We start from the raw sequence: 14,536 nt of genomic DNA, 5'->3' as shown, positions 1-14,536 counted from the left end.
ATATATATATATATATATATATATATCTGTATACACATGTATTTATGCATATATTCACAAATATATGCATATACACATATATGTGCTTATTATGTAGGAATGTAATATATATGCATGTATATGTGTGTATATATATATATATATATATATATACACAGCTAACACCCACTCTCCCAATCTTCTATGTTACCCTATTTCTTCCACTTGGTCCTCTGCTTAACTGTCCAAATCGCTCACTATCTAATTATCTGTCACACAAATTTCACTCAATGCACTTACCTATATATCCACCTTTTCTGCTCTTCTTGTACCTGGACCTCACATCTCTCTCATTCTCTTCCCAAGTAGGCAAGCCATGTATTAACCTCTTCAGCAAGACACCTGCTCCTTGTCCCTCAATCATATTTTCTTATCCCTTTAATCTCTACCCCACTCAGTCAAAGAGACTTATCTTGCAGGCACTCGGTGACCTCAACGGTGCAATTGCTACATAAAAAGCACCCAGTACACTCTGTTAAGTGGTTGGCTTTAGGAAGGGCATCCAGCTGTAGAAACTATGCCAAAACAAACACTGAGTTTGGCACTACCCTGTGGCTCATCTGTTCTTATCAAATCATCCAACCCATGCCACAATGGAAAGAGATTTTAAATGATGATGATGATTATTATTTATATATAGGTACGCTGATGCAAACAGGAAAAATAGAACTCAAAATATGAGTATATGTATATTTTTATTAATATTTAGCAGAAGTAACAGAATGACTCAAGGTCCAAGAGTTTTGTGTGTTTGCACTAGATATATATATATATATATATATATAAGACAAGCTATTAGAATCTCTAGCATGATTGACAAAATTCTTGGCAGCATTTTCTCCTTTCCGTTCTGAGATCAAATTTACCTTTCATGGTCAATAAAATAAGTATCAGTTGATCACTGGGGTCTATGTAATCAACTAAACCCCTACTTGGAAAACTATTGGCTTTGTATCAGAAGGTGCGAGACTTAGAGGTTAGGATATTGCATTCGCAAGATCAGGGTTTCAATTCCCAGGCAGGCACTGATTGAGCTCTTGAGCAAAATACTTAATTTCATGTTCCACTCAGCTGTCAATGGGTAACCCTGTAACAGACTGGCATTCCATTCAGGGGGAATGTTGGCCTGCATACCTAGACAGCTGGGGTGACATCATTCAAAAGCGAAAACAATGTGGAGTGCATGGTGACCAGCTGTGAATAACAACATTCAATAATTTGGTCGATAGAGTGATATATATATATATATATATATATATATATATGTACAAACACACACACACATATATATCATTATTATAATTTTAATATCAGATGATGTATGTATGAGTATGCATATATATATATATTTATATCCATATATATATGTATATATATACATATATATATGTATACACACACACACACACATATATATATATATATATATATATATATATATATACATACATATGATTTGATTTGATCTAGTTTCAGCTCATGAGCTGTGGCCATGCTGGGGCACCGCTATTTGGTGTTGATACATAATTTTACTTCACTAATGCTTTTTAGGAATTGACATTCAGTACATGAGGGAGTTTGATGCCACTGCCCTCATCTGCACCTCCTGCCATGAAGTTGACTCGTGTGGAACACTTGACAGTAAGAGGTCCAGTTTCATTTTGAAGACACCTACATCTACCCCATGCAGGTCTCTGAGGTCCTTCAGGAGGATATTGAAGAGCTGTCGTCCTCTGAAGCCCAGGCTCTTGCAGTATCTCGTCCCATATCTTGATGGCAAATTTGGAATCCTTGGCACTATACTGTGGCACCAAGTTCTAGTATTTGTGCAACTCTTGATGCCAAAGTTTGGGACTAGTCACTCCACAATCTTCCAGATGTATATTATGGCTCTAAGAAATAGAGTCTTAATCTCTTGAATCTTTCTCAGTAGCTTATATGCTGCACATAGGCTATCTTCTTCATGTAGCTTCGTTGGATTGACTCAAGTTCTGCGATTAATTTGAGACTGGTTGGTGACCATAGCTGAGAGCAATAGTCAAAGTGGCTTAGGACAAGTGTCCTCCAGAGGACCATCATGGTTTCCTGATCTCTTGTTCTAAAAGTTCTAAGAATCCATCTAGTCAGCCACCTGCATTTCATTGCCAATATAGCAACATGCACATGGAAGGATGCATCATTACTCATGTAAATACCCAGGTCTCACACTGACTGTGCCTCTGGGATTGCAATCCCTCCAGGTCCAGTGTATTTGATTAGTATTGCATTTAGTCTTGCATGCTGATAGCACAAGGCTTCAAACTTTTCAGCATTAAACTGCATGCTATTCTTTTTAGCCCACTTCTATATTTCATCCAAACTAGTGAGGGAATTTGATAAATATGTGTGTGTGTGTGTGTGTGTGTGTGTGTGTGTGTATGCCAAATGGAAGATGGACATTAAACGATGATGATGATATATATACGTACACATAAGCATACATACATGCATATATATACACACACCCAAATGTGTATATGTATATACATACATATATATAGGATGGTCTAAAAGTCCCGAAGTTGGTAGAACAGCTGAAGCCACCAGATTATGCACCCATATCACAATACGTAGCCAGGTCGTGACTTTTGGCCCACCCTCTACATATCATACACACAGTATATGCCTCTATTTATACAAATTCATACACACACATTTTTAATAATATTTAGCAGAAGTATATATATATATATATATATATATATACATACACATATTCGTATGAGTGTATAGATATATACGCACTGAAACAGACTTATAAACATATATATGCATATACACCCTCACATACACAAATATATATATATATATATATATATATATATATATATATATATATATATATACACATACACATATACATTATGGACGATCTGAATCAACAGTAGGTTCGCATATTTTTTTTCTGACCTTTATTTAAATTATTCAGGAATAGAACCCTTATATATGAAATACATTCTATTTTCTTCACCTGTTCAACGCTAAATATCACATGATGACAGTTCGAGAGTTAGCCAGACGCATACAAAAAATATATATATAATAATAATAATAATAAATGTGCAGATAAATAAAGGATTGAAAATAGGAACAGCTTCCTGCGACGATTCAATCAATCACGAAACTTCGTTGAGCTTCGTTACATTTGGACATGAAGAAGTTAGGTAGATATGAATAAAAATGAGGACTTAGATTTTTTTTCCTCCATGCCATCATACAACAGAGAAAAATATATACATTGAGTATACTTAGAAACAATTTCTAGTTCATTTGAGAAATCGATAAACAGTAAATTGATAGAGAGAATAAGAAAAAAAATTCTAGTTGTTAGGTAGCTTGTTAGATCGGTGCCTATGTATTTTATTTATAGAAGTGAATAATAAACGTAATTGTTTAGTGATGAAAATATATGTTCATCTGCTATATTCTAAAGAGCAAAAACTCATGCCACATAGCTCCTTATTTTGCTTAATATTCTACTAATGTGTCAAATTATAATACATTAACATATACGCCCACAAAATAAAAAGAAAAAAAGTAAAGCATTCATTAAATGTTATTTTTAAAAATTTGAACTGTTTTTGATATTCTTAAGAAAAACATAGCTACGTGTGTTACAATAGATATAATATTGAGTAACGCAGAAGGGTGGGTGATGATCTCACAAGAAAAAAAAAAACTAAGTGTAAATTATGATAAATAAAACAGGTGTATATATATATATATATACATATATATATACACGAAATTGTTTCAGTTTCATATCGATAGCTTTTATATTTATCTTCACTGACATTTAGAACTAATAATTAATGGGTAAGCTTCTAAAATGGTAAATCAAGTTAAATGGGATAATTAATTATTTGGTCACAGGTATCAACTGTTGTCAAGTGAGTGGCCGGTTAATTTGTCTTAAAACATTTCATAGCAATTCTTGAAAAATTTATTCGCAGAATATTCTTATATAATTACCACGCATTGATAAAATGCAGATATTTTCCTTTAAATATCACAAATTCGAATAAAATAATCACATGTAAATGTATTGCCACGTTTACTAACCTTAGAAGTCCTGATAAATTCCATTTTCGTGATTCCGTCAAGTGTTTTTCTTGTTTACAGCTTTCAATCCTCCATGTTACAAGGTTAGTCACATCTGATTGATATCGCATAAAAGATATTTTCAGATTATTATTCCTTCTTGACGATAATCTAAAACAAATCTTCCTTTTTTTAAAAACGAAATATTACAACTAAAATTTTAATCATGTTTTTCTTCATTTTTGTTTTATTATTGTATATAATAATTTGTTTTCATATTTTCTAGTTTCGTATTCTGGTTTGAGAGTTTGTCAATTGCAACATGATGGCGGCTGGAGGAGGTTTTACGTTTGGACTATCTCCAGCTCCAGCATTCGGTGCCACAAGGTAACGATAATTTACATTAATACTTTTATTATGTTAAAATGAAAAACGATCTTTCTTTCTATGTTCTACATCGACAAGTTATTTTTATTATGATTAATTACACTTTGAATCTCCCGAGACAAAATTAAGAATTTCATCAAGTCTTATAACATTCATTGATAGAAAATAGATCGATAATCGGTTTTAAACATGAGAGTAATACAAGCTATATATATATATATATATATATATGTATATATATATATATATATATATTATCTTTATTTTATGATATTTACTTTGTATTATATTATACTCATTTATTGTGCTTTTAATTATTAATTTTTCTCTATATGTGACAATGGATTTTCATCGATGAGTTCATGAACCTTGGTTCTTTTCCCTAAGACTATATATATATATGAAATGCACTCAATGATTTCAAATGAAAAACCCTCATAATTTACGGATATAAAACAAAAGCTCGTCACATAGAATCGGTCTTTATTATGGCCTACATTAAGGAACCAAATGTATAGAAGTTGAACTCATCATTACGATGTGTTTTTCTTCATATAAGCTCTGTGTTTGTATTTATTAGCATAAAAAGAATCTATTAGTCCCAGTTAATTGCCATTTTATTTTCATTCAATTAGTCTATAAAGTTCATTTGATAACAAATCCGTGTTTTATTTGTTCGTAAATAATGAGGTAAAAAATTTCTTATATAGATGAATTCGTTATATTTAAGAAGGGAAGAAACTCTTATTTATTTCTATGAAATACAATATGTGACTATATATTTTTCAGAGCGGGAAAATTATTAAAGATCTATTTACTGTTTTATAACTTTATAAAAGTGTATGTTTGTTATGAAATATAGAATTCGGTAAAATGCCTTGGCATGAAAATCTAGGCTTTTAAGTCACTCTTGTTACTTCGTAGCAGATATACTTCACACTCAAGGTTTTGTATATTGGATTCTAATTTTTCCTGTTTCTGGAACCATGTTATATTTTAACTTCTTTTAAACGTGAAAATCTCAAACGTTTAAAAAATAACAATTCTAGCTTCATATTTTTTAACTACATCCAAACAGTTTGAAATCCTGTGCAAAAAAAATTCATGAGAAACGGAAAATTGTGCGACTTGTTAGCAGTTCAAGTGTGGTCAATGTACTCTTGCATGTGATCCACATATGCACTATACATGCGCATTGAATGGATTTTAACACATTGCAGATGTTAAATCTGAATTGAAACATTCCTGTGAATGCCTTACAATGTTGCCATTTTTACGAAACTAATAAGGATATAATTGAACCCTTGGTCACCCTGGAGGCTGGTTTCGCCACCAGGCAGTTACAAACGTCGTTAGTAAACCTGTTTCTACCTCGTATCATCTTCGACATGGTGTCGGCGTTATTGAGATGCCAACTGACCATCGACAACCAGTTAGACCTCGTATCGCCACAGCCATATTGTGAGACATGCGTAAAACTCTGATTTCACTCTGCCACGGACACCACTTCCTTGGAAACATTCATCAATGTTTCTGCAAATAATCTCCGTTACAATCATAACATAGGTATACCTGCCCCTGGGGGCACAAATTTTCAACAAATACTGCTTAGATGCTGTAGATTCAGGGTATATAGGGATTTATGGGAAAGAATTTTTCCGAGGGGTTAGGGAGATGAGTTTCGGAAAATTCACACGCTTCATCGTTTTTCTTCCATAACTTATGGATATCTTTTGATAAAATTTTATTCAAATACCTTTCGAACGGCATAGATTATGATTATAAAGAAATTTGTGGGGAAAGAAGTTTCGAAAAAAAAAGCGGAGTTTCGGATCAGAAACACCAAGTTGGAACTACTCCGTTTTGATGGATTTTTCCCTTCTTTTTTTTTTTTAATAACAGCGTTCGAAATGATGGGGGGGGGGGCATTAAAAAAAAAATTTTTTCAACCCTTCCCCCTACTTTATCATCCCACTCCGGACTGATTTTGGTCTATTTTTATCAAAACCATGGTAAAAAAAAAAAAAATATTAAAAAATTAATATTTTCAGAGGGAAAAGTAAGCGTTCAAATTAATATGTCAAAAGTAATCCTTATTCATTTACATTTTTAAAAATTAATCTGGTATTATCTTGTAGCTTCAAGATTTGAAAGATGTAATTGTTTATTTTTAGAATGACATTGCAGAGTAGGTGTGAAATACTGGTTCTGGCCAGTTTGAGCTTAAAATGAGTAGAATATTCGGGCCGGATATTGCTGGTTTAAACACTGGGAGATTTGGCAGTTGTGTCGGTTTGTTAATGTTCTTTCTTTCAAACACGGCTTCGCTTGATTGAGGTGGGGGGTAAAAATTTAAATAATTTTTGTGGCTAATATTCCACTAATGGACCACACGTGTGTTATCATTCCATAAAATGTGTTTAATAGAAAAATATTGAAAAAAAAGCAATACATGTGAGAGGTGAAAAGGGGTGTGTGTATGTGTGCTAGAAACGACAGCCAAATCTCCCTTGAATTGTACACCTTTTCTTCTGAAAATATTTACCTTTTTTTTTTTTTTTTAATCGAAAAGCCTCCTCCCATGGTTAAAAAAATTGGCCAAAATCGGTCTGGAATGGGGTGGGGGTGAGAAAATTTCAAAACTTTTTTTTTTCATATGAAGATACCTCCCCACATTATCTGTTGTGAAATAAAAAAAAATGATTTAAAAAAACCGTCAAAACGGAGTAGTTCCAACTTATTTGGTCTTCCTAATCCGAAAATCTGTTTCTTCGAAATTTCTCTCCCCCCACCCTCTCAATTAAATTTTCTCCAAAAATTTCTTTATAATGGTAATCTGTGCCGTTTGAAAGGTATTTGTATGAAATTTCATTAAAAGATACCCATTTTCCTGAAAGTTATGAGGGGGGGAAAAGTCGGATTGTGTGAATTTTCCGAAACTCCTCTCCCTACCGTTCAGAAAAATTCTTTAGCGGTATTTGTTGAAATTTTCATTAAAAAATATCCATTTTTTCCTGGAAGTTATGAGGCAACTAAGTCGGGGTGAGGTACACATCTGTAGTTATACCCATGAGGGATCGGCTATATATTAATTTCCAAAAGAAGGCCTCTGTCTGTCGAATATGTACGGAAGTAACGACATCCAATGCAAAACAGAAGGGATCACATGGAAACGGCATGCTACATTCACCCATTTAACAAATAAATCGTAGTTTACATGAACAACTACCGTTTCATGTCTATAGACATCGAACACCTTCGGGAAATACACACGTGTTGTGTAAGTAATACTGTATAAAGTAATAAACGAGCTTGTGATTAGTAAGACTAATTCAACTGACTCGATCCCTGTTTTGTAAACAGTAACAATTATACCGAATAATTTCGTCTAATGTACTATGCAATTCTGTATCGCTACTAATCTACCCATTCATACAAGCTATGAAAACGCCATGGCGTACGGATGAGTCAAACTTTCAACCAAGCTAGTTTGTTAGAAAGATAGCTATCCAGCTTTTCGTGTCTGCAGCTGACCACCCGCAACTGCGGAGATCTCTTGTCATAGCTATCCAAGTGAGACAGCCATATTGGTAGACATGTGCTAGACACGTGTCCTTATATCTGTCTATCTATCTCTTTGTTTATATTTTTAAAAAAGGGTATCTCCAACAGTAGTATGGCACAAAATGATTTTGCTGGCGGGCGGAGTGACGTTTAAAATACATATTTTTTTTCTCTCTCTCTCTCTCTCTCTCTAAAAATTTGGATTACATGTTTCGGAATAGGGAATATAATGAGGTGAGGGGGGAGGAGTGATCACTTTTCAATGATGACTGCCATGAGGTGATGGAGAGATGGGGGAGGGGGCGTTTATAAAATACCACGGATTAAAAAATTTGTTTCAGAAGAGGCTTCCCCTTATCACTTTGAAATGCGTGGTGCAAAAAAAGTTTGAAAAAATCCCGGCAGAAACAGAAAACCCAACTTAAATTCTTTTATTCAGTTAATGTTTCAGTCATTTAACTGCAGTCATTATGGAGCACCGCCTTTAGTCGAATAAATCGCCCCCAGAACTTATTCTTTGTGAGCCTAGTACTTATTCCATCGGGCTCTTTTACCAAACCGCTAAGTTACAGGGACGTAAACCTACCAGCATCGGTTGTCAAGCGATGTTGGGGTAACAAACATACACACACACACACACACACACACATGTGTGTGTGTGCACGACGGGCTTCTTTCAGTTTCCGTCTACCAAATCCACTCACAAAGCTTTGGTCGGCCCGAGGCTATAGTAGAAGACACTTGCCCAAGGTGCCATCCAGTGGGACTGAACCTGGAACCATGTGGTTGGTAAACAAGCTATTTAGTACACAACCACTCCTGTGTAAACTATTCCAAAATTGCATCTGCACGCTTCATCCCACTAAAGTAGGTGGTGTTAGGAAGGAAAGAGGTAAAATGATGTTATGTACAAGCTAGATGTGATCACTCAACCCTTGTAAGAGAGCAATAACTTTGAGTAAGAACTGCCTTGCACCATGACAACTTGTGTAACCCATACCAGCTTAAAAAGTGAATGTAAAATTAGGATGATAATATATAACTATGTATGTATACAAGGCTGTAGAGTTATACTTAAAATCTTCAACCCAGTTTCACTGACTCACCTCTAATTCCTAATCATATATTTATATTGATTGAAATCACTCAATATGCATGGCCAGTGTGACTCATCAGGATATCTGTTAGCACTGTAGCCTGTGAAAGTTTGGGTTTGAAGGCTATAGCTATGCCATTGTGGCTTTTTTTATATTATGAAAGAAGTTAGAAGCAATTAAGCATAAGACAAAACTTAGAAGGTTGTAAAGTAGAAACACATAACAGTATAAAACTATAGAAATACTCTACAAACAGATATCCAAAAATCTACTTACCATTTCAAAAGCTAAAGCATGTCTGACAATCCACCCGAGACCACCCTTGTTTCTATGATATAAACTTCCGGTTTTAAAGTGATCTAAATTAAAAACTGCCATCAAAATTCCAAGTTCTGAACACCAGCTTGATAATCACATAGCTTTTTTATTAAGTTCATCATTGTTTTAAAATTAATTGAAACAAAGGCAGAATATTTTAACAGACATATGATAACAAAAGAAGTTAAAATTATACAGTTGAGCACCTACAGCAATTTAGAAAATGTGACCACTTCTCCTTTGCACTTGTAGCAGTTGACAGTTGTACTGCTATACCTATCACACAATATGACACATGACGCCTTCCTATATTGCCTGGTTGACTAGCTTAAACCATACCTCACCAGATATTTTCAGCATCCCAGCAACTACGCCTGATGGATCTGCTGCTTTCATATATCATTTATGACATTTAACTACATATTGTATGTAATCATGTTTGTTAATACAGAGGTAGCAAGCTGGTAGAATTGTTAGCACCTTGGACAAAGGGTGTAATCACCAGCTTAATAATGAAAATGTTAAATTCTTCATTATTTACAAAGCTAATTGAAACAAAGGCAACCGATTTTAATTGAAATATGTTAACAAAAGGATTAAATTTTAATTATGATGATGTGAATGGTTGTTTGTTCAGTCAATCAGTTTGTTAGCATGTTAACATTTTGCACACATTTTTCTTGTCATTTTTAGTCTTAAATTTTTTTAATTAATTCAGACGTTATAAAGCTTCTGCTTATTCCTTTGCTCTTTAGGGCTTGACAAAGCCCTTTACATATATTCCAAAAAGCTATTAGGACTTTTGAGCCTCGAGATTCAAATTTCCATCCTACTGAGGTAACCTTAAGTGTCTTCCACTATTGCCCTGGTTTGACTGAAGCTCTGTGAATGGATTTGATTGACTTCCATTGAAAATATGTCTGTCCGCAAGGAAGTATTACTATGCATCGAAGCAAGTAAGGGTTGGTGACACGAAGTCTGAATGGTGTGTGTATGGCAGTTGTGGTGGTGATGGTTGAAAACAATCAACAGAAAGAGAGAAAGTGGTTAGACAGAAAAAAAATTATACACCCCCCTCCCCCAATCATGGTTTTTGACAATTGTTCATTGTTTGAAAAATATTGGTCAAGTTTAATAATATTGAATATGTACTCAGTGCATGAAGTGGCGTTATTGGGCTCAAGGCCCAATGGGAGCTCTCCACATAGGCTAGCTTACAAGCTACTTAATAGGTGAAACTTTTATGCCAAACATTTAGAATGAATATAATCAAAAATTTCGAAGGTCTAGTTTGGAAAATGTTTTAAAAATAAAATAGTTTACCAACATGAAATGTCATTCCATGTGAAGCTGTCTGCAAAAGTTGAAACTTTCTCTATGGAGATAGTGAACCATCATTGATTGGGAAACACAGGAAAAGAAAATTCTACAAAGCTGGTAAATATTCTTTTATCAGCAAACCAGAAGAATTGTCCGCAGTTTATAAGGTTGGAAAGTTTAGAGTAGTGCTCCACAACCTGTATGCCACAGCACACTGGCGTGCTATGAGATGGTGCTTGGTGTACTGCAGTGTGACCTGAAAATAATTATTTTTCCCTATACTTTTAGTTATATTTTTAATTCAAGTGTGCTGCCAAATTTTGAAAAAAATATGTGTACTGCAAGTGAAAAAAGGTTGTGGAGCATTGGCTTAGGGACTGATGCACAGTCATCTCTCCCAGTTTGGATAATGGTCTTGCAGAAATTGTGTTGCTAGTTCTACCACCCAGGTTCTTTGGGTGGGGGAAGGGGATTTCTCCAGCAATTATAGGATTTTGTTTAGTATAGACCAAATCATTGGTTCTTTGCAATTTTAATTGCCAATTTTCTAAGTATAACAAGAGGGTCTATTGTGTATTGTAAGGATAATTAGATTGTTGGACAAAATAGCTTGTAGTATTTAGTTATGGTTCTTTGCTTTCTGTGTTCAAATAATCTGAACTCAAATTTGCCTTTCATCTATCTGGAGTCAATCAGAACAATAGCATCAGTGGCAGTGAGGGTCATCTTTATCAACTAATCCCTCCTTCCCAGCCCAATTTCTGGCTTTGTAGTTGTTAGAAACTTTCGTCTCTCTCTTTCTTAGATTTGAAACAAAGCAGGAAAATAATCCTGTCGGCCTTCCATCATTTTCTGTCTTGTCTTGAGGTCAACTGGAATCAAAAGCAGACGTTTTAGTCATAGAAATTGGATTGACTTATCTAAAGTATCCTGGGTGTTAATTTTTTGTTTTATTGAGTAAATTTCTCTGGATTTTTTTCTCTTTGATTTCCTTGTATAATGGTAATTAATATCTCCAGCAGTGAGTTAGAATTTGATTTTTTTCCAAAATCACTCATCATTTAATGTTAATGACTTGGTGATGTGAGTGGTTTAATCAATCCCAAATAGTATGTGATTTATCTTTTGATAATATTCTAATTATACTTGAAGCAAATGAACTTTATACCACTTTGTATTTCAAACTTCTAAGCCCTATATTGAATATCATTTAATGTCTACCTTGCATGCTAGCATGGATAGGACAATTTCACAAGAGCCAGCCAGGCAGAAGCCTGCACCAGACTTCTTTGACTGCTTTGGCAGGATTTTTACAGCTGGATGCCCTTCCTAACACCAACCACTCAACAGAGTGGACTTAGTGCTTTTTATGTGGCACAAGCACAGGTGAGGTCATTTTTGGTAAGGTTTTTACGGCTGGATGCCCTTCTGAACACCAACCACTTTACAGTGTGAACTGGATGCTTTAGAGTAGCACCTACACTGACAGGGTCACCAAGTGCTTGCAAGACAAAGAAAAAAACTTAAGTGGAGTGAGGGCATTAGAGGAGGAGGTGATCTTGTGTTGGATGATGAAAGGTTATAGTGAGACAGAGAGACAGAAACAGGTGTCTTGCTGTAGATAAAGTACAGGGTTACCTGGCCAGAGGGAAAGAGAGAGAGAGAGATGAGGAATGAAGACAGAAACAGGTGTGCTACTGCATGACGGGGATAAGAATATAAATGGGATGGTTGAGTAAAGGAAGAGAGAGATATAGATGGTAGCAAGTGCCAGGGCATACCGTTGAGGTTTGAACACCATAATATAGGTGGCAGGATATTGGAAAGGAAATGTGATTAAATAGTTCGGAGCGGGGTGAGTGGCAAAAACCTGGGTATATATAATTGGGGGTGGGGGCTACCAGATAGCAATGATACAGAGGAACAGGGCTGTGTGGACAGGATTGGGGAGTGAGAGCTAGGTATAGTGTATGAAGGAAGAAATGTGACGAAGAGAAGAGATGTAGATTTGTTTGTTGGGATAGGTGAGTGAAAAGTTTTCTTATGTATTACCTCGTATTTTGTGCCCAGACTGACACCCTCTGAAAAGTAAATAATTATATGCACAAGTGTTAACACACTGCCCATTAAACAACTATTTCATTTGGGTTCCATAGCTTTTCCTTCAAATCATATTTTGGTAAGTAATATCCATTAACATAGATTTAATGGAAATTAGGAGAGTGATATTTTATTAATTCACTGATATTTACATTTTGAATAGGAAGGAGATACAAAGTTGACTCTCTATTCCGCACCCACTCGGGAGCAGTTAATCCCACTAGAGATTTCAGAGCATTTTAGTTTGGAGCGTTGGTATTCCTTACAACACTCTGCCATTTGTTTTAATGTTAACAAGAAAGTCTCTAAAATTTCTGTGTATGTTTTGTGTTTTAATATTTGTATGTAATAATATGTATTTCTGTGTTTATATCAACATCATTGTGATGTTTTTAACATTTACTTTTCCCATATTGGCATGGGTTAAAATGAATTAGCATATATCCTATCAAAATCATCATCATTTAATGTCTGTTCTTCATACTGGCATGGGTTGGACAGTTTGACAGGAGCTGGTGAGCTGGAGAACTTCCTGGGCTACTTTTGTCTATTTTGGCCTGGTGTCTATGGCTGGATGCCCTGACTAACGCTAACCACTTTACAGAGTGCACTGGGTGCTTCAAACGATGCACTGACACGTGTGCATGTGTGTATAATGTGAAGTTCCATGGTTGGTAAACTTGAACACCTGCTGCAAAATGATGCCCATCATTACTAGTCATGTTTAAGGGAATTATCATCAAACATGTGCATGTATGCTTAATGAAACATGGGTTTGGAATCACTAGGCTAGTCTTCTCTACAGTATCATAAAATTATTTGGTATGAAAATAAATATTAAGAACTGAATTAACTACTTCTTAGTGGTTAACTGATGTTAAATACTATAAATGCCAAACTTGAGACAGGAAACATAAACAGATGTTAGCATGTTTGAAATTAGGGCTTATAATATTTAATACTTAGACATTAGAGTGGCACTTCATCAGACTTGCATCAAAGGTGTGCTGTCACATTGTATATTTTCACATCTATATATATATATGTCTGGTGATTCACCAAGATTATTCTTGATGGCATTGTAACTGAAGGATTTATTATTCCGAAACTCTTAGTTATATATTTCTGATCATTCAGCTGGAAATCTAACCTCTTTATATTTTGAAATATTATATGCAAACTATGAAGAAAATGAAACACTTATCTTCTTTAAAACTTTTTGCAGTGGCAAATGCTATATGTATTGCTTTAAAGTAATTTGGAGTGGGAGGGTTGTAAATGTAAACCCTAAAAACAAAGTCTAGTATGGGATTGTAATTTTGACCTGTGTCTCTTTCAACTTTATTTTGTTGTTTTTTTTTTCAGAACTATGCATGTTCTCTTAGACTGTAAATGTATCTATAGCTGTTGGAAATTTATCATCCTATTGCCAATGTCACGTGTTCTCTCTTGGCATTATTCTAAGTATTGCTAAATATTTGTATATAGAATTCATGCTAAATAAATATATATATATATATATATATATATATATATATTAGGGCATTGGCTGTCATTTGATGAGCAATTCTGGGAGTATACTTTTGCTAACATGGGCAGTATCAGGAAATATGGCATACATACAATAATTT

The 14,536-nt window shown here is 34.6% G+C and overlaps 2 protein-coding genes across 7 annotated transcripts in view; one reads left to right on the top strand and one right to left on the bottom strand.

Annotated features, from left to right (window-relative positions):
- The window catches only part of LOC106880692 (phosphatidylinositol-3,5-bisphosphate 3-phosphatase MTMR8), a 225,771-nt gene extending 221,548 nt beyond the window's left edge, over positions 1-4,223 (bottom strand). The window contains exon 1 of the mRNA XM_014930780.3: positions 4,141-4,223. Coding sequence (XP_014786266.1) covers positions 4,141-4,164 — 24 coding nt within the window. The 5' untranslated portion in view covers positions 4,165-4,223. The remainder of the gene's footprint in view (positions 1-4,140) is intronic.
- Positions 4,224-4,432: 209 nt separating this feature from the next.
- The window catches only part of LOC106880673 (uncharacterized), a 58,688-nt gene continuing 48,584 nt past the window's right edge, over positions 4,433-14,536 (top strand). For all 6 annotated transcript variants that reach the window (XR_008265390.2, XR_001410772.3, XR_001410771.3 and 3 more), the window contains exon 1: positions 4,433-4,506. Coding sequence is in view for 3 of the 6 variants with exons in the window: in XM_014930736.3 (XP_014786222.1) it covers positions 4,442-4,506 (65 nt within the window). In the remaining 3 variants the exon portion in view is untranslated. The remainder of the gene's footprint in view (positions 4,507-14,536) is intronic.

This window comes from Octopus bimaculoides, chromosome 13 (assembly GCF_046866305.1).
Source record: "Octopus bimaculoides isolate indiv1 chromosome 13, ASM4686630v1, whole genome shotgun sequence".
NCBI classification, from domain to species: domain Eukaryota; kingdom Metazoa; phylum Mollusca; class Cephalopoda; order Octopoda; family Octopodidae; genus Octopus; species Octopus bimaculoides.
The sequence above is the reverse complement of the archived record's forward strand: the minus strand, read 5'-3'. Positions and strand labels throughout refer to the sequence as shown.